The sequence below is a fragment of the Orussus abietinus genome, unplaced genomic scaffold (assembly GCF_000612105.2).
Source record: "Orussus abietinus isolate OABI.00-Male unplaced genomic scaffold, Oabi_2.0 scaffold18, whole genome shotgun sequence".
Classification (NCBI taxonomy): Eukaryota; Metazoa; Arthropoda; class Insecta; order Hymenoptera; family Orussidae; genus Orussus; species Orussus abietinus.
In genome coordinates this window covers 394,334-418,025 of record NW_019396011.1, presented here as the reverse complement: position 1 = coordinate 418,025, position 23,692 = coordinate 394,334, and the positions used below count along the sequence as shown (strand labels likewise).

The following is a 23,692-nucleotide window of genomic DNA, read 5'->3' as shown; positions in this document are numbered from 1 at the left end:
AGGATCTCTCGCGAGGGATCGAGACCCTTCGCGGATAGAAATTCGTACTCGTCGTATGATGAAAATCGACTTACAATTTGCAAACAATTTGCCACGTGAAATGTCTGCGATACGTGTGCGCGCAGGAGAGTAGTTTCGTTTCCATTTTTATTTTACGGTTATTACATACCTCGCGTCGTACGACGTCAGGCTCTCTTTGTATTTACATGTCTTCTCTCTTTCGAGGGTGGTATACATCTTTAGCACGTAAACCTACGGTACGTCGAGAACTCGAACGATGCGATGCCCGCCTAGAGCGAACTATTCTCTCAAATGCATCGTTCTCGCGTATGTACCTATGATGGTAGATATCGTAACTTCCGCTTGTTAAAAAAATGTCAAAAATCGAATTCTCGGCGGACAGAAGCTCATTCGGAGCATCGCATCGTCAACGAGTTCCCGGAGGTACGGCACTAGGTGTGCCGTAATCCTATAGCCTTAATATAAAGTAAAGAGAACGAAATGAGACCGATGTGTCAGGAACACGTGATCTTTGACAGCTCACCGACGAATTGAAACTCGCATCGGTGTACTCGATACATCTGCACCCACGAGAAAAAAAATCGTTTATCGACACAATGTCCAGGTACGTAACGTCCGATGCAGGAGTCCACTAACGACGATCTTGAGCTCCATGTCGCAGGGAAAGATGCAGGGTATTCACTAGATATTGCAATTACGAGTACCATGCTGACCTATGCTCTCCGGTATGTATCCCATTGAACGCACTTGTCGGCTCGAAGAGAGATCGCGGTCGATGCTTTCTTTTTTTTTCTTTTACACGTTCCTGTATCCAATAATACGTAATGGCGAGTACATTACAAACACCAAGCCGGTGAACAATAATTGAGACTATTCAAAATTTACTGGTCTTGCTTCCCCTCGATCCAATTTTGAAATTAAGCGACCGTAGAACCGTTGCGACCAGGGCGTCAGGCGTTCCTCTCGGTGCTTGTAATATTGCCGAACTAAATTAAGGTTTTCCTTCTTCGACTCATTTACATGTGCCAAAATTGTGATAACGTTAGTTGCATCGTTCCAAGACCCTAGCTAATCGAACTCAAGAGACGATGCAATTTGGCTTCTCGTGAACGTTGCCATCCGCCTTCTCAATCTCGATTAATAACGTGTGGAATATATCGGCAACGGACTAGAATAATTTCTTCCTATTAAAAGGTGTCGGCTTTATGTTTGATACGTTTAAGAGTAATCGTTCACATGTCGTTACCTCGTTCTGTTTTGCACTAGTTTCCAGAAAAGCTGCATGCCAAGAGTCCGCGAGACGTTTACCTTGTTCCGTGGAAATCATCCGATCTACGTAGAGATCAGTTTTATTCCCTACTAATACAATTGGTACGCTAAAAAAATGTTAGAAATTGGGGATTATTAGTAATGTTATCGACCAGTTATTTGCAAACGCGGAGCGAATGAAATCAAACGGGAGAGACTTACTGAACTTTGCCTGTAATGTCCAATAGCTTGTCATAAATTATTTGTACAACTTCAAAACTCTTCGCACTAGTTATACTGTATACCAATACATATCCGTGAATGTCCATCGAGTACTGCGTGGGAAATATACTATACTCATCCTGACCTGCCGTGTCGACTAACTTAACCTCGTAGTCTTGGCTGTGAACCCGGGTACTTTTTGTGAAAGCTGCAAAAGGAAAAGGGCAATGAGTCGATACAAATTTTAATTAAAGACTTTCGCATTACCAAAAAAGTATCCTTACTGTTTTCGATCGTTGGATCATAAGAGTCAACAAACTGTCCTTCGACAAACTGTATGCTGAGAGACGACTTTCCTACAAGGAATAAATTTTATGCCATCTTACTTTTTTCAGGTTTACCTCCAACACGACGATTACTCACCCACGGACCTATAACCCATAATAGCGATTTTCCTTTGCTTCGGCGGCATGGTTAAATTCGAAAGAGGCGCTGTCCATAAAATTTGGTACATACTCCGATTACACCCTGCAAAAGAAAACTGCTAACCAATCGACTCGAAAACGTCCAAATTAATTTTTTATCTGCAGTAGAACCAACAGTTTCTCGTGACCTCCTTTGGAACGACCTTTAAGATATCTAATCTCCTAAGAATTTGGACGAAAATCCTCTGAATCTTAGGTGCGTAAAAGCGCGGTTCCGATTTATTGCATTGTGCGTATCATTGTCAGAGTAAGTTGCGCCGCGAAAGGATGCCAGAAAAGGCTTCAACGACCGCTTGCTCGTGGCCGAGTCCGGTCGAAGTGAAAGAACGAAAAGTCGAAAATGTGATTCTCCGTCCGGCGTTTCATTCTTTCGATTAAAATGACGCCTCGAGACCCGACGCTCTGGCCCGAGGTCACTCTCCGTGTGACGTCTTCTGACATTTACCTAGGTTAAGGAGCTACGCCAGACAACGCCAGTGCCTCTTCGTGGCCGACGTCACGCGCTGCGTACGGCCATTCGATATTTCTCGAGGGCAGTCGCGGGCAGACGCAGCCACTCACGGATACGAAGGAAAAAAGCGTGCGATTAATTAGTTGACAAGGTGCGCTTACTCCAGCCTGCTCGTTCGGCCGCCTCGGGCACGTATTTCGTCTCGCGGAATATCGCGGTGCTGCGCGGCAACGCGCGGACCAAGACCGTGAGAAACAGGGATGAGTTGGGAGATTGCTCACGGGCAGGGTTACACGATCGCCTTCTGTGCTGCCATCGGTGCAGCATGCAGACGGTTAACGGACGCGCCTCCAACGGCGGCACAACTCAGCGATTCAACGTAAGCTTGAGTTCTCGAAGAGGACGATCGCGCGACCTGCCCGTGAGCAATCTAATACTCTTTGGCAATCTCCCATCTCGTCTCTCTATTCTTCGAGTCTCGTTGTTCCATTCATCGTCGTTCGGTTGCATAACCTAAAATTATAATCTCAGTGAGTGCGATTGGTATAAATATAAATATATGTGTAGAATCGGAAAGACATGGGAATTGAATAAGAATTTCAAGGAATGAGTAGTTAATAATTACGGATGACAGTTGCAAGGCACGTCAGAGAGCGTAAAGTCGCTCTAGAAATATGCGAATATGACGCGCAAGTGCGTGCTTTGCAAGGAAACAAATTACAAAAATGCGTACAGCTTCTTTTCCGCACCTAAGGATCCAGAAATACGGAAGAAATGGCAGGATGCCCTCGCTGGGGAAAATCACATGGTCACAGATGGAACGTATATTTGCAGTAAGCATTTCCATCAAAGCGATATCATTACGCACTGGGTGAGTGGAGTTCCTCCACATGTAGTCACGGTAAGCTTTCTGCATTGCATTTTCATAGATTAAGTTAAGGGTTCTGATTAAGACATCTTTCCAAATCCTTTGTTACAGATAAAATATAAAAAATGTAGATTAAAACCAGATGCTGTACCGGAATTAAATCTAATACCCAAAACTAACATATTGGATAAGGAGGAAGATTATGTGCAATTTAAAGTCAACAAGAATACTTTTCCTCCTGGGAAAATTCAAGCTAAGGCATGTATTCGAGAGAGGCATGAAGCAGAAACCTTTCTGATACCTAGAGAAGATTTTTCCCAAGAGGCTGTAGAAAGTTACAAAAGTAACGACATTCCTGTTAACAACGGAGAATGTAAAAATTCTAGAGAGACTGAGAACCGTTTCGATACCAATTTGTACAGGAATGACGTCATGGTGTTAGACAATGCCTCTGATGAGTTCATTGATACACTGGACACCCATTTAAGTGAGAGCGTACAGAACTCTGACGATGGATCAAAGGTTCATAACGATTATACGATTAGTAAGGATCGTATAAAGGATGAGTTCACATATGTCGGTTCGGGTGAAAACGCTTTAAGTGAGAATCAAGATCCAGTTACAATGGAGACTACTATAATTAATGAGCCAGTTGCACATGCAATAGAAACACCAATGATTTTAGAAGAACCTGTAAAAACTTCAGAGACACAGGATGTTAATATGATTAATAAAAGTTTATACAAGGAATATCAGGATCTTGATTCAAACTCTCATTTCAAAGTAACCATGACAAATAGGGATGAAATATTGTACGTGAAAGATTTCACTGCCTCAAACGACAATAAATCTAACGAAGCCCTATTAGATGATGAAATCATGCTCTTTGAAGACTTCTTAGAAGTTTATACCGAAGTAGTATTGCCACAAGGCTGGTCATGCATGGTTGCATCCAAGAAACATGCTACTACAGTGATGTATATATTCTTGGGTATGTTAGGAAATGGAATGCCATGTATCGAGAAGCAAGTATTTGTCAAGAGTGACATGCTAATGCGCTGTGGTGCAGGTAACATTGAAATCGACCCTGTGATATATGATCTCACGTCAGATAATATGGGTACCAAAGTTCGTTCGTTGTCGGATCTTGAAGAATTCATTGAAGAGTTTCATCAAAGAACTTTGTGCTCAGGTACCTCTTTGTAAAAATTAGTTCTAACAATTTAGTTATTACATATGTGATGTATTAAAAATAAAAATATTTTTCACAGGAATTTCTAACAAGAAGATGCCTAAACAATTTGATTCATCTTTGGCATATAGGGAAGGTGACAAATGGAGACACATAGGTTGTCCATTCATTCTCAACAATGAAACTGCGGTATGCTCTAAGTGCAAGTCTTTAAAAAACAGTAGATCGTGTAATAGATCAAAGAAATTGATGTACCTTTTGGAAGCATCAAATCCAACGAAAGTACAAGGCCTTCAAAAAACAGTAAGGCATGATCCGGGGTTTCAAATACCGAACAAAGATTTCAAAGACAAATTCCGATCATCGTATACAGTGTCCAAGAAACAAATCCTGGGAGCCATTAAGTCAATGAAGTTGCCAGAAATCCAGAAGTTAATGATAAAAGAGTGTCTGAGAGCTACCCATGATGGGAAGAACGACACCAAGAACACACAGTATTCGGAGAGCTGGGTATTTTTATGCCTCCTGCTTTATATCGAGTCTCCAGGCATGTATAGATACATGATGCTTAACAATTTCATGACTTTGCCTCCCAAGCGGATCATACAGAGGTATCTTCAGAGGATAAAGTCTGAGCCCCAGTTTCGCACTCTTTTCCGGCGTACTATTGAATCGTTTCTCTTAATTGAAAACGAAGACGTAAAAGAAATTACAGATACTACAGGAAGATAATTCAGCTGAGCTTAATTTTAATATATAATATGCACAGTCATCTTACTTCCCTCTTGTTGAAGAAATTCCTGTTTCTGTTAGCTGTAGGCACATGTGTACATCTAAGTTAGGAATATTCTAACCTCGGATAGAAACGAAAATTTAAGTACTGAGCTATAAAAATACACTTTTTTACGTCGATGCATTGGCATTATCAATATGTACACCTGGTCAATTACTACACTGTTATTTTCCAATTACATTTATTTTGGCTTGAAAATTCTCCTTGGCTTTTTCGTAAACTTTGACTCCCCGTGATTGCCCTACAAATATTAATCCATAATTCTGTAGAATGTCGTAAATGTATGCGTTTGTAAGTTAATACTTTAATTCTATGTATACTTACTTCGACCCATTCTCGCCGCAGTTCTTGGAGCATATTTGGTGTGAGTAAGCCTTGGGCCAATAATCTCTCTGTCAGCTTACCATTGCCTACTGTGTTAGATTCTTGTCCTGAAATACATTAATAATTTCTTAAATAATCATCTTTCCTTAATAGTACTTTATTTTACCACTAAGCTAATATTATTTTTACCAAGTTACCTCGGAAGTATGATTGCTTTCTCGTGTGCTGTTCAAAGTTGTCCTCATCAGAAACTGCAGCTACACCACTGCTGACACCTGCTTCAAAACGATTACCGTTAATTATTACAATTCTAAATCAATATATTCCTCCATTTAACGATTTAACGATTATCCGTTATTTCAATGCTACATAAAAGAATGCACGCCAGACCTGTTTCGGAACGTTGGAGCAATCTCGTCAGTTGGATTATACAATTTTGTATTAAAGCATCCAGTTCTTTCTGCATGTCTCTGACCATTTCGGCATCGGGGAACAGATCCATGAATCGATAACTAAAATATTTCATGAAGTAAAAATTTTGTTAACAGTGAACTCTTAAATGTGAGTACCTTAACCAAAGGTATATGTCCAATACATCGAAGACAGCCTCTAAGTGGACCAGATCCAGTATCGTCTTAGGCGACGCGAATGGCCACCCAATGTGTTGGCATAGATAGTGAAACGTGATTGGCTCGTTTTTGCTGTATTGTCGTGTGAACTACAATAAAAAGAAGTAACAATAAATATAAATTAGATTTCTCGTTTCAAAATGGATACTAAGTTTCAAGTTACCTTCAGAAACATTGTGCATACAAAAGGCATTCGTCTATTAATAGGAGCACAACAGAAAACGTATCTAGCCCGCAGTGGAAGAGGGACATGTTGTATCATATCAGCTAAAAATTTAAAGTCCTCTATATTGCACATAAAGTACAATGAATCGTCCACTTTGCACAGTGAAACAAAGATATCCTGCAACACAAAGGATTATGGTAACTTGGTTTAAACATGAAGCAGTGAAAAACGCAAGTGGTCCAATATACTACCATTAGATTCGACAAGGTAGACTTTGGCAAATGATAAGCGTATAATTCTATCTGATCAGCCGTTGGGTGCAATCCAGCCTTTGTCAAAGATTCAGGTGTTTGACTAAGCAAATGTCTTAACGTTGTCAAGTCTTGTCCCTTAAATGTTGTTACATAGCCCTGCAATTAATTTTCAATGTGACATTTTACCTAGGCATTGGACAAAATATGTTTAATGGATAAAATTTGCAGATAATAAACTTACATTTTCCCATTGGGTTCCATACCGACCAGCCCGGCCAGCGATCTGCAAAGCTGATGACACAGATATCGTATCCATTTCCTTATCTCCTTTGTCATTAACAGTAGGTTTAATTAAAGAGTAAAAAATAATCCTCCGTATGTGCCTGCCATACGAATAATATCATCATACATATGCACCCTGTCATTTCTTTCAATCAGTAGAAACTTACAAATTTAATCCCATTCCAATAGCATCCGTTGCCACTAATACGTTGCAGGAATTATGGATGTCGTTGAACTTTGAAGCTTGAGCCAATTTGGTGTTTGGCGGTAAACTACCATAGATCACCGCAATTTCTATTCCGTTGGCTTCTAATTCACGCGACACTGCGTAAATATCATTTTTGCTGAAGCACACTATGCAATCACCAGGACGTACATGCTTCAAAGAAAGGAGAGGGGCGTCTTCGACTGTCAAGTCCGTCAGTCTCTTGTAGTTGCGAACTTCTACATCTTCACCCGCTGTTAGACACACGGAACGTACCTGTTGAGGTAAAACCACTCAATGTGAAGAATATACGATATTCGATAACATAAATAGGCAGTGACGGCTGTTAAAACGAATTCGTACTAAGTCTATTGCTGCAGACTCTCCACACACGTGAATCTCGTCCGCAGGAATTCCAAGCAGAGCTCTGGTCCAAGCCCAGCCACGACCAGGATCTCGCATTAGTTGAATTTCATCAATTACGGCTACTTCACCTGTTACGGATAAGTTTCATTCGTTACTTTTTATTCCAAGTAATTTAGATATTTAAGAAAGCTTACTCATTCGAGAATAGTTAATTACATACACTCGGTATTTACACTGGCCATTTCAACGGTGCAGGACAGGTGATTTGTAGGCGTTTGTTCTCCATTAACAAAGTTACGTTCTTCACCAGTTATCAAGTCACAAGGAGTTCCCTGTAATTTTAGTATTAAAACATGTGAAATCAAACGATATGGATTCAAGTCAATAAATCAACAAACCTGAGCATTACATTTTTGGAAAACTTCTGTTGCTAATAGTTTCAAAGGGCCACAGTACATGCCACTTTTTGCTTGCATTAGTCGTTCAAGAGCATGATACGTTTTGCCACTATTTGTTGGACCTGCGTGGAATATGATTTTTCTGGTCTTTGCTCTGGCTATTGGATACCTAGAATTTATATCAGTCATGATTTCAATTTATATACTGCATCATTTAAAAATATTACACATGCTCATTAAATTTCATTATTCTAAGCCATACCAATTTGCTGGACTCCGCAAGTCACTAATTTGTTTTAAATCATCTATACATTCAATGTGTGGAAATATTTGTTTGGCGTGTCTCAGAAAATATGGAAATAAATCGGCAATATGTCCAGCACCTTGTAATATGTCACTTATTACGACATGAAGATCTACCGGTAAAGATTCCGTTTCCAAACAGTAACGTCGAAAGCTGAGAAAAGCTTCTTGATAGAGAGAATCTGAAAACAACAAAGATCTAATAAAATAAATTTTCCTTAACGTTCATTGTTCCTTGATAACCATCACTTACTATCTAGACCCATTTCCAATGCTAATGACTTTACTTCCTTTTGCTGTGAGAATAAGACGAGTAATTTTAACAAATCTGACTTTTGGAAGGTCCCACAGAGTTCTGCTCCAACATTAATATCATCTGGATTAGCTTTAATAGGCACCGACTGAAAGAGCGACGACACGGAAGGATTGCTGGTATTTTTCTTTCGTCTAGTGGCAATCGCTAAACATGTACTCGATTTTAGCAACCTAAATGAAAAAGAGAACTAAATCAGTGATTACTTTAACATCATCGGTGTCCACAAGGTTACATCGAATTAATTACCACTGATTTTAATTATTAGAGGTCACGTAAGGAATTTATTCCGACAAATAATATTTTTGTATGAAAATCCGTGGACGGAAATACCTGCTAGATAAACACGATCTGATCAACGAACTTCTTTGCATCATTGCAAACGAAATGCACTGCTTAGTCGGTAACATTTCTTCCAGTGAATATATTATGCCAATTAAAAGGGAAACAGTGTAATAAAATTATATGACACAGAACATTATATCACAATTAAACCGTAAACGTTTCTTAAATTGTTAAGGTTATGTCCACGGTCGTACACAACCTGTACCAATTCGTACAGACTTGACACCAAGGAGTAGTCAGTTTCTTATAACGGGTATCATAGGAAGAAAATGCATGCGCGGGAGATTTTCGAAGTAATATGGTGATAGATGCTACAACTATATTCGTATGTTCATGGATATAACTTCCAGAATGGTCGCACGATGAGGAGCATGCTACGTTAAATGTGAACGTGTTTCGCTTCGCGACCTTTAAGCAATAGCGGCTCAGATAACTTGGAACGAATTGAAATATAGACCGTGAACACTCTTTGTCCCCCCGCTATTCTTTGCTCCAGACCCAGTCTAGCCTTTAAATTTCTGCAAGCGTGAGGGCCCACTTCGATCATTAGGCAAAATGGCGACTTGTCTGCTGCGAATTGGTACTGCATTGCGGACGTATTCCGATAAAACCAGCCTGGTCAAGGTAGACTGTTACCTTCTTTCTCTTTTATCTTCCCGGGTATTTTTTTCCTTTCTGTATTTTCTCTCAATAAAGATCGATATAATGTTGGCCGAAAACGTCTTTTCTACTTGACGGGCGAATTTGTTTAAGGTACCATTTAGGTGATACCTTACGTAATACACTAAATAAAATAAAATTTTGTCTCATTCTTAATAAATAAAAATAAAACATTTATTTTGGAGTCTCGACTTAGCCTATCTCTACACCTGCTAGATCAAAGGGTGCCTCAACAATTTATTTAATAATTATGTTAGAATACTGAGTTATTTACTCCAGTTTATGCAATGAATTATTTGGATTTGTATATTATGGATCAGCTGATGTTGCACTGTGACTAAAGTATTTAGCAATTGTTAATACTGAAAGAATCATTACTATAATATTAACACGAGTTTAATGTTTTATATCTATTGATTCTGTACCAGACACGGAAACAATGGAGGTCCACTGCTGCGGTTCTTCAGAAGACGCTTATCAACCAGCCTCCAACAAAAACAACCATATTAGACAGTGGAATGCGTGTGGCCAGTGAAGACAGTGGCGCACCTACTGCTACCGTTGGATTATGGATCGATGCTGGAAGTAGATGCGAAAGCGATGAAAACAATGGAGTGGCACATTTTATGGAGCACATGGCATTTAAGGTAAGACAAAGTTGCACAATCTTATTAGCCTCTCCATGTAATTCATTATTAAATAGTTTTTTGTAGATTCAACAACTAGATATGTCATATTGTCTTTTAATAGGGCACAGCAAAGCGCTCTCAAACGGACTTGGAATTAGAGATCGAAAATATGGGAGCTCATTTAAATGCATACACGAGTCGGGAACAGACTGTGTTTTATGCAAAATGTCTGTCTCAGGATGTTCCAAAGGCAATAGAAATTCTTAGCGATATTATACAAAATTCTAAATTAGGTGAAAGCGAAATAGAGAGAGAACGTAGCGTCATTTTACGAGAGATGCAAGAGGTAGAAACGAATTTACAAGAGGTAGTTTTCGATCATCTACATGCTACCGCTTATCAAGGCACTGCATTAGGAAGAACAATTCTTGGACCCACCAAAAACATTAAGAGCATTTCCAAAAGTGACCTTGTCTCTTATGTAAAAAATAACTATGGGCCACCAAGGCAAGTAATTAGAATTTACCATTATCTATGCATATCAATGGTTGCATAAATTATACGTAAAAGTAAATGTATGGACTAGGTTCGTCCTTTCTGGAGCTGGTGGTGTTTCTCACGAGGAATTGGTTAAGCTCGCTGAAACGCATTTTGGCAAAATGACGGGTCCCAATTACGACAAGATACCTCCCAAATTAGTACCATGTCGATACACGGGTTCCGAGATACGCGTGCGGGACGACAGTATACCTCTAGCTCATATTGCCATCGCGGTTGAAGGTAAGCAATTGAACTGTAATTATTGTTCGATCATTACTTATCTAAAATATAACAAAGCTTGTAATATCTTATGCATTTAAGGTGTCGGATGGGCGGATGCAGATAATATTCCACTTATGGTGGCCAACACGCTGGTAGGAGCTTGGGACCGAAGTCAAGGTGGAGGTGTTAATAATGCCAGCAACTTGGCAAAGGCTTCTGCAGAAAGTGGTCTATGCCACAGTTATCAGAGCTTCAATACCTGTTATAAGGTGTGGAGTTATTCTTTTAACTATATCGTCACATGTTATTAAGCTAAAGACAATCTCTCACATAACAAACATTGAACCACTAATCGAAATCTTATTCGTTTTAGGATACTGGACTGTGGGGCATTTACTTTGTTTGTGATCCGATGCAGTGCGAAGACATGTTATGGAACGTTCAAAACGAATGGATGCGTCTATGTTCACTAGTAACAGAAAAAGAAGTTACCCGGGCTAAAAATATACTTAAGACAAACATGCTCCTCCAATTGGACGGAACCACCGCAATCTGTGAGGATATCGGCCGTCAAATGCTTTGCTACAACCGCCGTATTCCTTTGCACGAACTCGAGGCTAGGATAGAGGTAAGTCGCAGTTGTACTCATTTGGAGATTATAATTTCAGATGTTAATCGCCGTCATTGTCATCTCGAGATATATCGCAATTATAAATAACGACGAAAATTTAATCATTCTAGAGCGTGACGGCGAAACACATTCGAGAAGTCGGTATGAAGTACATTTACGACCGATGTCCTGTCATAGCAGCAGTTGGCCCCGTCGAGAACTTACCCGACTACAATTGCATCCGTAGTAGCATGTACTGGATTAGAATATAATCGTCCTCATCGTGTACAATTTGTCGATGTGTATTTTTTAGTCGAGAAAGAAAAGGAGAGAGACGGTTGTGTCACGATAAAACGTCGACTATACCGGAGATAGAAATACACCACTATGTGCAGATCTTGTGGCGTGTACTAAAGTGCCACTTATGTGCATTCTCCTTAAGTCTCATTGTTTTATCATCACATAATATTCCACACAGTCCAGTATGTACTTTACATCCAATCATTAAAAGGATCGCATAAAAGAGTCGTCTCTAACATCCACCGTTCCCTTCTGTTCTCTTTGTATAGTGACAACGATATTGAGCGTTGTCAGAACGTATCAACATTTATGCTAATATTTATAAGCGCTTAACAATGTCCGAAGTGATTGTATCATGACGTGTCATTGTAAAGAATCACCTGGTGAAATAAAAGTACCCGTGTCAAGGGTTTCATTAATTGCCCCCTACTGCTTCCGTGTTAAATAAAGGTCGCTCTAATATTAAAGGATTCGCCATAACAGTTCGTATATGTTTGTAGAATTAACTATATGATTTCAATTTTACGTAGACTTTCATTCAATACTGACTAGAAGATAAAAAAGTACAGGGTTTTTATAATATCAACTGGTGATGGTAGGAGTAAAGTAATTTGTAACATGAATATTGCTCCTGCATAAATGGTGATTAAAAACATACTTATCTAAATAATATAAATAATTCTAAAATAAGTGTTTCCGAGTATTACATTTGTCTACAGAATTGAATTATGTCGAGTTTAACCTTCTTTCACTTAATACATACGCCTTAAACGATGTCTGTTAAACCTTTAAGTACATGCGTTATTAAAGCATTTTTTTTTATATCACTTGAAACCGGTTCAATGTAAACGAATTAAATAGTACACTTAAATTATCTACTTCTCTTTTGCTTCTTCAATTAATTCTCGGTAACACATCCGCATGAATAAATATCCTCGCATTAATCTACGAGTAATACTAAGCAAATACATTTTTCATAAATGTAAAATTTTACTGTATACGAAAAGTTCAATAAACAATCGTGGAGATCTAGAGAGTGAGTTCAGTTAAATGGATATAATTTACGTTATATTGTAATGTAGATACAGCATATAATTAAAGAGTGAGCTGAGGATGCCTTCCGTAAAATGTACAAAAATTATTTGTAGTGTTCACTTCATCGTACTAATTAGTCCCTTATGTATAAAATAATTTACTTATATATTAAACTTCAGGAACAGCACCCATTTAATAACTGGAGGATGTATTGTAACAATGTACAAATATTATGAGCGATTTTGAGTAATGTACATCCAGCTAAATGACAACTATGGATGATGCTCCAGGAAATACAATTTTTATACATTTTACTGAACATCCTTTATATTGTTCCACAACAAATTTGCATACTTTTGCAACCAATTCTCCTCTATTTCTTCTCACTTCTCCTCCACATTTTTCTATACTTTGGTTTAAGTAACAAGTGCTCCAATGAAGTATTCTAACATTTTACCTGATGTTAAAGCATTCTTACCTGTTCGATAAACTACCTTGCACTGCTGTTTGTCAAAGCTGTGACTTGTACGGGTGTTGTGGGATCACGACATACTTTCAATGTCATTTCTGCTAAGGGCTCCAGTTCCTTTGAATGTATTAGATCAAATTCCGTGACAAAGTAATAGAAATGTTTATAACAGGTATTGACATGAGCCTCCTAAAATACAAAAAAAAAAAAGCCTGAATATACTCTCCTTTTACAAGTAGAATAGTAAATGTGTAGCAAATAATTTACTTACTGCACCAATAGTTACAATACGATCAAAGTGGTGTATGTACACATGGACAAAAACTCTGAACAGGCGTGTTAAAATCTTGCGACAAAGAGGTATAAACGTTTTTGGAAAGGGTACATCTGACAGGGAAAATATCTGATATTAATAATTTCTATCACAAATATTCCGATACTCTTTTAATACAAATAATATTTACTTACCAGTTGATACGGGAAATATCGTTTCATTATTTATTTGAGCTTCAATCCAATCCATTAAAAGACTGACATATTGTGGTGCAGGTAAAGCAGTTGGCCTTTTATATTTTTCCCCATCAGCCCATAAGTATTCGAATCGTGCTCCACCGCTCATTGTGGGACAAGACGCAGAATCACAATATTCCGAGACCGTCCCATATATAAGATTTATTCTATTGAAAAAATCCACCACTAAAACAAAATATTCTTTGTTGTTACGACTTTATAGTTTATCTTGTCTTCCACACATAAATTTAATATAAACAATAATACAAAAACAAAGCGCTGCATCATAAAATTTCCAACGTACCATGTACCGCGATCCAATCATTTAAATCCTCTCCATTTGGCAATTTAACCGCCGTTCTCAGATTTATTCCAGAATTAAGAGAGGCTTGAGCCTGTTTGTGAAGCGAGTAGCGAAGCGTTCCATGAGCAAATTTCTTCTTTGGTCTGAAGGTCTGAAACCGCAGACAGAAAAAATTTAACACATGCCCGTAACCTGTATTACCTACCAATGACATTTTTAAATATTACTCTAAAAATTAAAAATCAAATAGCAGAGTCTTAAATATGTTGAAAAATATCGATTCAAGCAGTATTTCCTTTTTCTATATTCACATTACGTTAATAACCGCATATAGGTTAGGACCGGTAACCCTTTCCTAAAGAATGCCGCCTTACCTTTCCTTTTTGGAAGAACTCGACGAATCCACTCAACGCGGTCATTTTACATAAACTACGAGAAATTAACCGCTTTGATTAGCACTTTTATTCAACTGATCGAAGTCGCGAACGTTTATAAAGAGTAAAATCTACTAAAGTTTGGAGGTGTTGAACCTTCCCCAACCGCTTATCGCGTTTATTTACCGGTCGAAAGGTCTGACCAATCCAAACGTACTCCGAGTGAACTCCATTTATAAGCGCGCTTTTCAAATGTACACAACTGCCGACTCGTGAATTTACGATGACCTTTATGGGAACAACGGACGTGAAATGTTCAAAATATTTTCAGAGTCATAAAATGAAGAAGACACAAGATATATAAATGACTATGAATGGAACTGTTACAACTGGTTAATTGTGGTTAACCCCCAATAGTCAGAGAATTCAAAAGGTTGTACGACGTCGCCATCTTGATTCCAGATTCGGCGTCTGATCACGCACGCGCGTGACCACTAGTGATGCCGCACAGGTGCGCATAAGTCGTCAGGTGCGCACATGTACGTACGTTGCGTACGTAGGGCATCGTAAGGTACTGCGAAGCCGAACGAACGCAACGAATAACCCTTCCGTTACAGGTCTTTAGTTTATTTACAATTCTTGCTTCGTAATACATGATTTTACAGAGACTCCTACTTAAGTACAATCTGTAGTCACATAACCGTATAAGTGACAAATTACTTGTATGTATATTATGACTTATAGCGTATAAGGATCAAAGTACACTTGTCGACGCGTTCCGTCAATTGGATTTGCGCGGGACTAAAAAACACGAGAGCGCGTGGAAAATCGTAAAAAGAACGGACGACTCGTCCGAGAACTCGCGAGTACAAGTTGCGCCTCGAAAAGGATTTCCATTTTACGAATTACTCAAACCCGTGAAACGTCGATCAAAGGAACGTGGCTCTAAAAGAAAACTATACATTTGCTCTTAACTCGGACTAACGGGGAGCGGAAACCTAACGAGGGGAATATCTACGCGTTCGGCATTATACATACACATATACATACAGGTGTATATAAGGTACCCAAAGGAATATATCTCGCGCGTCCTTTAAGTACTCGTTAAATATTAATTCAATCGTCTAAGTATATGTATGCATACTCGAGAAAAAGGCGATTAAATGCGAAGTGCCTTCGACGGGCACACTGGATATATCCGGTTAATACTCGTATATAGGCTTGTACATATATGCACTATGTATAGACCTGTCTCTTTAAAAGTATACCGCACTGTACCGAATTAAATAACTATCGTAACTATATCTTCATATATTACAAAGTACATCGAAACGTCCTAACTTCTGTCGTATCAACGCGACCGCTTAGAATACCGATCGACAAACGTACGAATTACGGTTGCCGGCAACGTTGATCGTCGATAACGTATAAATAATTGAATGAAAAGGGCACGGGGGGAAAAGGGAACGTCAACGAACTCGATTAAGAGATTCGACCGGGCTCTCTTTCTGCCGTTTCCGCGTACGAGTGTTGCTCTCGTACATGCCGGCCTAATAATGTACATATATATCGATATATCACATATACGTGTATCATAGCTATTCGAAAACACCCACGAATTACCAAGACCCCTTGAAAACTATAATCTTTACGTCTCGTCTAATCGTTGCTTGGCGGACACGAAATTTCGCTTTCCCTTCTTCGCCAACACTTACTGCCTACTCGATCGATCGGCTATATCGCTGATCCCGCGGCTCTCCGATCGAAAGAGGGGACAAAAAAAACGGTAAAAAAATGAAGACGCTCGCACGACCGAGGGGACGCATTTTAGATTTTTCGATTCGACGCGAGAGATCGTCGAGACTGGATAGAACTCGGAGGTAAGGCCCATCCGAGTCGCGGGGTTATTCGAAATAACGCAGGCCGAGTGCGCGCCGAAAGAAGAAAAAAGTCACGACCTTCTCGAGGAATTCAGCAAAAGAAGAAAGCAAACCTCGCCGCGTGCTCGATCGAACGATTAAGTTAAACGGATGATCCGAACGCTTTGAGGAATCCACTAATGATCGTTTCGTTCTATCGGGCCCGGCTCGTTCGGACAGCCTTAATAATAACCCTTAATCGTACTCGATAACTCCTACGGATGCAAAATTCCGCACAAAGTAGCATTCCCGAAAACGACGCGACGCGTTGACACGCAATTACCCGATCGGAGTCAGAAATCGTCACGTTCCTTATCTTCGTTCGTTTGCGATTGGTTCCGCACCTCTCGAGCGTATTGTCACTTTCTACATAACGACGACGCCGACCGCGACGTCGTTTAATCAAACGAGAAGAGAGACATTTTTTTTTTCTTTCACCGACGTCGGTGAACGTCGTTCATGGAACAAAAGGGAACGAATACCCTTTCAAAAATCTACCGACTCTCCATTGGAGTCGTAACGAATGATCGGCTCATTCAATTGCTCGATACGAGATCTTAAGGCGATATGAAAGTGACTTCGAAGAGGTCTCGTTTATGAAACTCTTCTCCGAACTCGGTGTGCCGAATCGTTTGAAACTTTGCAACGTGAATACAGAGGCCACGGGGAAGATCCGGAGGCCCATGAAATTTCACGTTTTATAAAGAATTTAAAAAAGTTTGATCAACGAGACCTTTGACGGCACTTTCGTGTCCCCTTAACGGGGAGCTCGGACTTTATTAATCGTGCATTCAAGCGAGGAAGCGGCTGGATGGAACCATGATTAAGAATTAGCGGCGACCTTCAACGATCGATGGAACGGATCGCCGACGACCGACGTGAACGCTACTTCGCGGTGGATTTATAGATGTGATGTCGACGAATTTTAAGCTACTTCGAGTTGCGTAGGTCGGTTAGAGTTGGCCGAGTCCTTGACTACCACTTGTTGGGCCCCGTGGGTGCCGAGCCGGTGTTGGGTCCTATGAAAGGATTGGTGCCTGTCTCTGGGTTAAAACGTTCTTTCGCCTCGTGGAAATAGGCAGACATTAATTCGAGCAGACACTACGGGATGAACTACGTAAGGAGGAAAAATTAAAGTTCAACGAAAAATGGCGCACCATCCGGCGACAAGGCTCGCGAAAAGCTTTCAACTATCGAGTTAGAATCGGTCCCCGAAACTGGACTCGTCTCGGTTGGAAACGGAATTCGGATACCCGAGAATGGAATTCGAGAAAGGAGGTGCAGGGTCTTCCACGAGGCCTGCGAAAATCAAAGACGACCAATTAACGACGAACGGAAATAAAATGGGACTCACTCGAAAGAAGAAATTCAGAGGAGAAATAGAGAATATAAGAAAATAATACAAGAGGCGCGCAAAGATGAACCATGGACGTATCTTTATCGATAAGGATTCGACATCGACTCTGCAAACCTCGAATCCGATTAAATTACAACCGACACCGTTTCGTCAAGGTACTCGTACAAGATCAAAGGCAACGCGACACGTGACGAAGTTAATGATTTATTTTTTAGCGATACAAGGGTACGGGTGAAGTACGTAACGCACTTTCGACCCGTCGATAGCCATTCGATCGATAACGTCGCCTTTATTTCGAGTAGATCTCCCGCGAGACGAGTCTCGCCAATGTGCGATGAAATGTATCGAAAAAGAAATCAAAAGACGTCATCTCTGTCTATGTACGCGCAGCGTTTAAACATACGGCTCTATTTAAGCAGCTAAAGGCAACGAGTAACCTAACGATCTGAGACATCTTCCGCGCATTCTATCGAATAAAAATCTATCCGATTAATTAGTACATTAATTAGTTAATTAATTAAAATACTACGTCGCGTGAACGGCAGCAAAGTGTCGGGACGACGTGGACGCGAGCGTCGCCACGAGCTCGTCCACGAAATTCCACGTCCCCCTTTACGCGTGCACTTATAATGTATTTACAGCCAACGAGTACGAGTGCGTACCAAAGCGAATACACAAATGTAATGCGAAGAAAACAGCGAAGTTAAATGGGAATAAAACTACCGGACAAACGAACAGAACGAATACTAAAGTACAAATTCGAGCAACGTAATCCGACACATACGTAACCCTGCCAAATGAAAATATCTATTATCATGCTCGCATATACTTAAAAAAAAAAAAAAAAATGTATACAGCCGAGTCGCTTCCTTTCAATAGGTATTTCCATAATTCTCGTATGTACAGAAGGCGTCGCACCCTCGAAACGTCCTCGGTGCGAGTCTTGCGATCGATCGAGACCTTGAACGCGGACGCGTGTCTACACCTGCCGCACCCCCTGGAACTCTCAGGTTCCCTGTCCACGTGCGTCCAGGTCGATGGGTGGACCACGGACACCTAGACCTCGCGTTGGACCCGCCACTCCGAAATTTTCAGTAAGCAAAATGGCTTTAATCGCGCAGATGCGTTTCCGCGTACCCAGTGTACGCCAGTCCTTGCAGTAGGCTCATGTGGTACATTGTACATTCGAGTTTACCCCTTTCCCCTGCAAAGCGAGGTCTGGCGGTATCCATGGTCCAGGGGCAGGTGCGGAAAGGCATGCAAACTCGGCCACTTCCGATTCGTCCATGACTCCGCCAAGAAGGAAAGGAAGAAACGGAGGAAGAACTCCCGAGGTAGAGGAAGGAGGAAGCGCTCGTCTACGTTTATAAAGGCAAAATACCAGTGGTGTAGGTGATGCGCTCCCCGGCACTGTTCAAGGTGGTGTTCTCGTTGACCGTCGTCGGTGGCGGAGGTGGCGGCATCGCGAACGCCGGTTGGGCACCCTGGGCGCCTTGCGACGCTCCTCCTTGCGGCTGCGACGTCACCAGGTCCTCGTCGCTCTCGTCCTCCTGCGTGAGAACCGTCGATCGAGTTAATCCTCCCGTTGACCGATCAGGGAATTTCAATCGAACGTCGTCTGGCCCAATTATTTCCTATCCGTTATCTCTTCCTCGGCCAGGATAAGAGCCGCGTAAGTACGATGGGAGAAATCGATCGAAGCGCGCGACAACGAGAAAATAAGAGAATAATGTCCAATTCCTTTCGAGTAAGCGAAGGATTGCCTGCGTTATCGACGAGTAAGCGGATCTGTAACCGGAATCGTCCCGTCGAAGAACGCGAAAACGTCGAGATACCGCGCCGGTGCGGTGGCGGACATAAATGCCTTCCCTGCGGATACGGTGAGTGTAAGTGCACGATGGGAAGGTACTCATATCCACCGTTGTACCCAATGTACAGTAAATCGTTCGATCCTAACGAGCGTCATTGTCTGGAACGCCTCTAGAGGAATTTTTTAAGAGCGCTGCGTCAAATCCAACGTGCCAAAAAATGGTAAAAACGTCCGAGACGAAGAGAGTAAGGCTTCATTTATAAGGGAGATGCTTAGCAAAAAGGGGGATGATTTGTGATATGGAGTACTTACCTCGCGGTAACCACGGGGTTGATTCGTCACAACATTGCCTTGTTGATTCCGGTCCTGCTATAATACAATAACGACATAAACAAAACAGCTAATCTATAATGCCTCGTAAAAGAGGGCAGCGCATGCCTGGCAAGGAAAACGTTTGCGTGCACTCGCAAGGTGATCCGAAAAGAGAGATAGAGAATGAGAAACTGAAAAAGAGGAGAAAGAGAGAGAGAGAGGTAGGGAGAACCGCCCTTCCTCTTCCTCAATATTCACAAGTAAAATTGGCAAATAAATTCATTAAATCAGGCGCGTAAACGAGGCCTACGACATGACTAGCGAAACCCGGTATATCTCTCTCAACGATTACGATACTGCACGTTGAGCCATGTTCTTTTTAACCGATATACATTTAATGAAATAAACTACGTTCATTTTTTTTTGCATTACGTCTATTTGTTTTATCTTTTTCTCTAACGTGCAGGTCAATCGTTTGGCAAAAAACGATATTCCAATGCCAAGAACACCCTGCCAAGAATGGATCAATAACTCTACGAGATTGAATCTTTTGAATGAACACTAAATTACAGTCGAGGCGCGAATTAGTTAAAAAAAAAAAAAAAAAGCGTTTCAACTCTTCGTACCTCCAATCGTTCGGATGAAAAGACATGAAAATGAACGTTCTTATCTGGATCCGAGAGCTGTGGATACGGTAACGACGATATGCGTGATCAAGATAGAAGGAAATAAATATAAACGAATAGGTGTTGGGCCGAATGTAACGACAACGGATTGTCGGCATGCGATTCCGAATTTTAATGTGAGACATGTGAACGCAAACACACGATATGAGACGCGTAGACGTTAGGATTAAACTTCTCGAAATCATGGAACGTATTCCGAGCAGTACGCAAATAAGATCGTTATTAAAAAGTGAGAAAGAATTATCTCCGCAACGATCGCCGGCAAGACCTGAATTAGATTTTCCATAACAAATACAGGGTGTGGATGAAGTGCATGTGCGAAGAAGGACTATCTTTTTATACGCGAACGTGACCTCGTGGATAGATTCCAAAAGGGGAAAACAATGATCCACCGAAGATGTACTCACCAACGTCAGAAGACAGGGTAAGAGATCAATTTGTCGATTTGAATCGATCGACATTTGTGCAATCGCGAATTTAAATCGCATAGATTACGAGAGTCCACGACGAGCGTTACGAGTCGATCGACCCGAAAGCCTACTTACCTTTCTTCCCCCTCGAGCATTCCATTAACTACTTTAGAAGGCACTACGCAAAACTCAGGCAATCTACATGTGAAACGTCGTTCTCTGGAGTCATCGGATGTGCGGTATTTAGAGAGACATTGCGGAAATTCAGCGAGCATGCGGTGGTTACGCTTGGAGCGAAGCGAACGGTTTTGCGAAAAAGACCTCGAAGCGTCTAGACCATTTGCCGGAGGTTGACGGCAAAAATCACCCGCATTCGCCTAACGATCAACGAGATGCCTTTCTATGAGCAAAGCTTTGGCAAAAACTAAAGAAACTTGAGTAGCAGATTCATAGGTCAGCATAAATGGACTCGTTTCTTTTCTCATGCCGGTTTATGTAGAAAGCGCTTTTAATCTAGCTAATCTAGCTACCGAGCCCGCTGCAGTCGTTGCGTTTACAGGAACGGAGCTTGGACACATGTCTCACGATGTTAATCGGAAAAGAAGAAATTTTGTACGTTTCGCGAATGGAGTAACAATTGACAAGTAATCAGTTAATTTGATCACTTACAAAAGACTCCACGCCGACATTGTAAAACGATCCTACCACCGTAATAATATTTCACTTGGGAATTCCGCTTGCGGTACCCTAGGGTCATGTTCCTTTCCTTCCGATAATGTTAGTTACAAAACAACTGAGCCGTTATTCCGAAACGGTTAAAATGTTAATTCTGATTTCCCGAATAACGGGATTGACTTATTCGTTACTACCGGCACAATCTATCGCGACGGAGGCTTTAAAAATTGTAATATTTTGGTTTGGAATCTCTGATCCACAGTGGTCGGTATTTTTTTTTACCGATAAAAGTATAAATTTCATTAACCTGTAAATTATGGTACTGTCCACTGTCCTCCGGTGGCATCGGTTTGTACTTGCCACAGCAGAAGTTGCAGCAGCAACAGCAACAACAGCAGCAACAGCATCCGGTTATGAAGATGCAGAATGCAAGGAGGGCCTATGGTATAATACAAGATGGCAGTCATAATTTATAATCCAAATGTTGACCAACTTTTTTTCTAATTATCGACATATTTTCTTACCTTACACCAGCCTGAAGTATAAACGAAATAGGCATTTACATTTTCTTCACCAAATTGTTCGCCTACGTAAATGCCAAGGGACCCATAATTGTCGTATATGTTACGTTTGGTTAAATCCGTTAGCGTTGCGTGTGCTCGATTTATTTCCTTGAACTGTAAACATAATATTTAATTTTATTTCCCATTAAAATAGCTATGTCACTAATAACCCAGATTTTTACATTTGCACAATAAACATGACAGATGAATATGCATAAACACCTGAAAATACATTGTATTCAGTATCTGTAAAAGTCTAGCATAGATTCATTCCAAATGATACCCTTGCTTAAGAGACATTTTAAGAACGCTGCAATTATTTTATTAGAAATTTAATGCAAACTATTATCACCTTATCCGCCGCCTCTGGATTATTAGGATTTTTGTCAGGATGATACTTCAGCGCCAACTTCCTATAGGCTTTCTTGATATCCTCGGCTGTTGCCGTTTTAGGGATTTCAAGAATTTGATACAGGGAATCCCCCGAGGTTCTGTAAAACGATAGCTAAATCAACGATAGCGGGATGAAATCTGAAAGCTTACAAATGAGCTTGGAATGAGAACATGTTGCATCGAATAGTCAAACCGCAAGGGAAGATCCATCGCAAAGAACATGCTCGATATTACAACGGCCACGATATAACTAATAATAAGTATAAGTGGGTAGATTACATTCAAGGATCATGAATCATAGAAATGGCAGAAACTCGTGGGTGGGGCGCGCCGAAAATTGGTAAAAAATTCGTCCAAAAAGGAAGAAGACCATTGAGCGAGAATCGGAGCGCAAGGCCGCACCGAAGGCGCCTGTCAGTGTCAATAATCAGCCGAGTGGAGCAACAGCCGACAACGCGATTAAGCTCGGCAAATTAAATAAAAGGGTCGTGCTAGGGCCAGCGAGCGAGGTACCGTAATCGGCGGCAAGAGAGAACCACCGATGACGAGACCGTGAGGGTTAACCTACTCGATGGCCGTCTCGCTTAGGAGAATTCGGCCTAATCGAGGCTCAACGACCCGATAAATCGTGGGCGGGGAACCGATCGAACCGATTCTCGCCACCAACGGTATCAAGGTTCTCGGCCCGGAAAGACCGCGGGAACGTTTCGGCCCGAGTCTGACGTGCTTGCTCGACGTGACCGATACTCACGACATTTTTCTCCTGTCCATCTTGAGTTTGTGCCCGTTTCTCTGGCTAGTCGAACCGCGAGTAGTTGGAGATGTATCACTGTGGACACCGAGACTTACGGTCTGAGAATTTAATCTACGTTGGGTCCCGCCTCACGCGTACATCTCGACCCCCCTGTCGCTAGCGAAATACGCGCACTGACCTGTCGGACCGACGCACCGCCGAGTCGATTCAATATTTTAGTTCCGCCAGGGCTCGCCGGGGGACGCCACCGCTTCGCCCGCCAATTTCGAATCAACGATCGACACCGAAAGCCATG

The 23,692-nt window shown here is 41.1% G+C and overlaps 6 protein-coding genes across 15 annotated transcripts; 2 read left to right on the top strand and 4 right to left on the bottom strand.

Annotated features, from left to right (window-relative positions):
* Positions 1 to 133: 133 nt before the first annotated feature.
* On the bottom strand, positions 134 to 2,671 carry LOC105700322 (GTP-binding protein Rheb homolog). Of its 3 annotated transcripts, none has more exons than XM_012426064.2 (6): positions 2,589 to 2,671; positions 1,915 to 2,019; positions 1,776 to 1,847; positions 1,492 to 1,699; positions 1,268 to 1,397; positions 134 to 1,189 (listed from the first exon to the last, which is right to left on the bottom strand). In XM_012426064.2, exons 2-6 carry the CDS (start codon positions 2,003 to 2,005, stop codon positions 1,100 to 1,102), a joined length of 591 nt encoding a protein of 196 aa, XP_012281487.1. In that variant the 5' UTR covers positions 2,006 to 2,019; positions 2,589 to 2,671; the 3' UTR covers positions 134 to 1,099. The 3 variants fall into 3 exon arrangements, with proteins under 3 accessions (XP_012281487.1, XP_012281486.1, XP_012281488.1); XM_012426063.2 differs by having other exon boundaries at positions 2,422 to 2,632; XM_012426065.2 differs by lacking the exon at positions 2,589 to 2,671 and adding an exon at positions 2,092 to 2,385.
* Positions 2,672 to 2,721: 50 nt separating this feature from the next.
* LOC105700321 lies at positions 2,722 to 5,478 on the top strand. Of its 3 annotated transcripts, none has more exons than XM_012426060.1 (4): positions 2,722 to 2,806; positions 3,182 to 3,328; positions 3,407 to 4,487; positions 4,567 to 5,478. In XM_012426060.1, the coding sequence occupies exons 1-4, from the start codon at positions 2,753 to 2,755 to the stop codon at positions 5,217 to 5,219; spliced, it is 1,935 nt and encodes a 644-aa protein (XP_012281483.1). In that variant the 5' UTR covers positions 2,722 to 2,752; the 3' UTR covers positions 5,220 to 5,478. The 3 variants fall into 3 exon arrangements, with proteins under 3 accessions (XP_012281483.1, XP_012281482.1, XP_012281485.1); XM_012426062.2 differs by lacking the exon at positions 2,722 to 2,806 and adding an exon at positions 2,846 to 2,957; XM_012426059.2 differs by lacking the exon at positions 2,722 to 2,806 and having other exon boundaries at positions 2,842 to 3,328.
* On the bottom strand, positions 5,430 to 9,335 carry LOC105700320 (ATP-dependent RNA helicase SUV3 homolog, mitochondrial). Of its 3 annotated transcripts, XM_023434495.1 has the most exons (15): positions 8,854 to 9,335; positions 8,461 to 8,693; positions 8,167 to 8,389; positions 7,905 to 8,073; positions 7,727 to 7,838; positions 7,504 to 7,634; positions 7,103 to 7,416; positions 6,895 to 7,036; positions 6,651 to 6,809; positions 6,397 to 6,576; positions 6,174 to 6,322; positions 5,995 to 6,116; positions 5,802 to 5,882; positions 5,605 to 5,711; positions 5,430 to 5,521 (listed from the first exon to the last, which is right to left on the bottom strand). In XM_023434495.1, exons 1-15 carry the CDS (start codon positions 8,928 to 8,930, stop codon positions 5,462 to 5,464), a joined length of 2,259 nt encoding a protein of 752 aa, XP_023290263.1. In that variant the 5' UTR covers positions 8,931 to 9,335; the 3' UTR covers positions 5,430 to 5,461. The 3 variants fall into 3 exon arrangements, with proteins under 3 accessions (XP_023290263.1, XP_012281480.1, XP_023290262.1); XM_012426057.2 differs by having other exon boundaries at positions 5,430 to 5,711; positions 5,802 to 5,879; XM_023434494.1 differs by having other exon boundaries at positions 5,430 to 5,711; positions 8,854 to 8,981.
* Positions 9,336 to 12,245, top strand: LOC105700387 (mitochondrial-processing peptidase subunit beta). The gene is made up of 7 exons (XM_012426188.2): positions 9,336 to 9,489; positions 9,954 to 10,172; positions 10,276 to 10,661; positions 10,741 to 10,934; positions 11,016 to 11,185; positions 11,290 to 11,544; positions 11,658 to 12,245. The coding sequence occupies exons 1-7, from the start codon at positions 9,421 to 9,423 to the stop codon at positions 11,796 to 11,798; spliced, it is 1,434 nt and encodes a 477-aa protein (XP_012281611.1). The 5' UTR covers positions 9,336 to 9,420; the 3' UTR covers positions 11,799 to 12,245.
* A 95-nt stretch (positions 12,246 to 12,340) lies between these two features.
* Positions 12,341 to 14,682, bottom strand: LOC105700388 (MOB kinase activator-like 3). 2 transcript variants are annotated; one of them, XM_012426190.1, is made up of 6 exons: positions 14,519 to 14,682; positions 14,145 to 14,295; positions 13,799 to 14,026; positions 13,602 to 13,717; positions 13,340 to 13,519; positions 12,341 to 12,771 (listed from the first exon to the last, which is right to left on the bottom strand). In XM_012426190.1, exons 1-5 carry the CDS (start codon positions 14,561 to 14,563, stop codon positions 13,352 to 13,354), a joined length of 708 nt encoding a protein of 235 aa, XP_012281613.1. In that variant the 5' UTR covers positions 14,564 to 14,682; the 3' UTR covers positions 12,341 to 12,771; positions 13,340 to 13,351. The 2 variants fall into 2 exon arrangements, with proteins under 2 accessions (XP_012281613.1, XP_012281612.1); XM_012426189.1 differs by having other exon boundaries at positions 12,341 to 13,519.
* Positions 14,683 to 15,124: 442 nt separating this feature from the next.
* Positions 15,125 to 23,558, bottom strand: LOC105700327 (dnaJ homolog subfamily C member 5). 3 transcript variants are annotated; one of them, XM_012426079.2, is made up of 7 exons: positions 23,395 to 23,558; positions 22,603 to 22,741; positions 22,212 to 22,364; positions 21,995 to 22,126; positions 19,917 to 19,973; positions 19,176 to 19,344; positions 15,125 to 17,474 (listed from the first exon to the last, which is right to left on the bottom strand). In XM_012426079.2, the coding sequence occupies exons 1-7, from the start codon at positions 23,412 to 23,414 to the stop codon at positions 17,413 to 17,415; spliced, it is 732 nt and encodes a 243-aa protein (XP_012281502.1). In that variant the 5' UTR covers positions 23,415 to 23,558; the 3' UTR covers positions 15,125 to 17,412. The 3 variants fall into 3 exon arrangements, with proteins under 3 accessions (XP_012281502.1, XP_023290283.1, XP_012281503.1); XM_023434515.1 differs by having other exon boundaries at positions 19,917 to 19,970; XM_012426080.2 differs by lacking the exon at positions 19,917 to 19,973.
* Between the last annotated feature and the right edge of the window lie 134 nt (positions 23,559 to 23,692).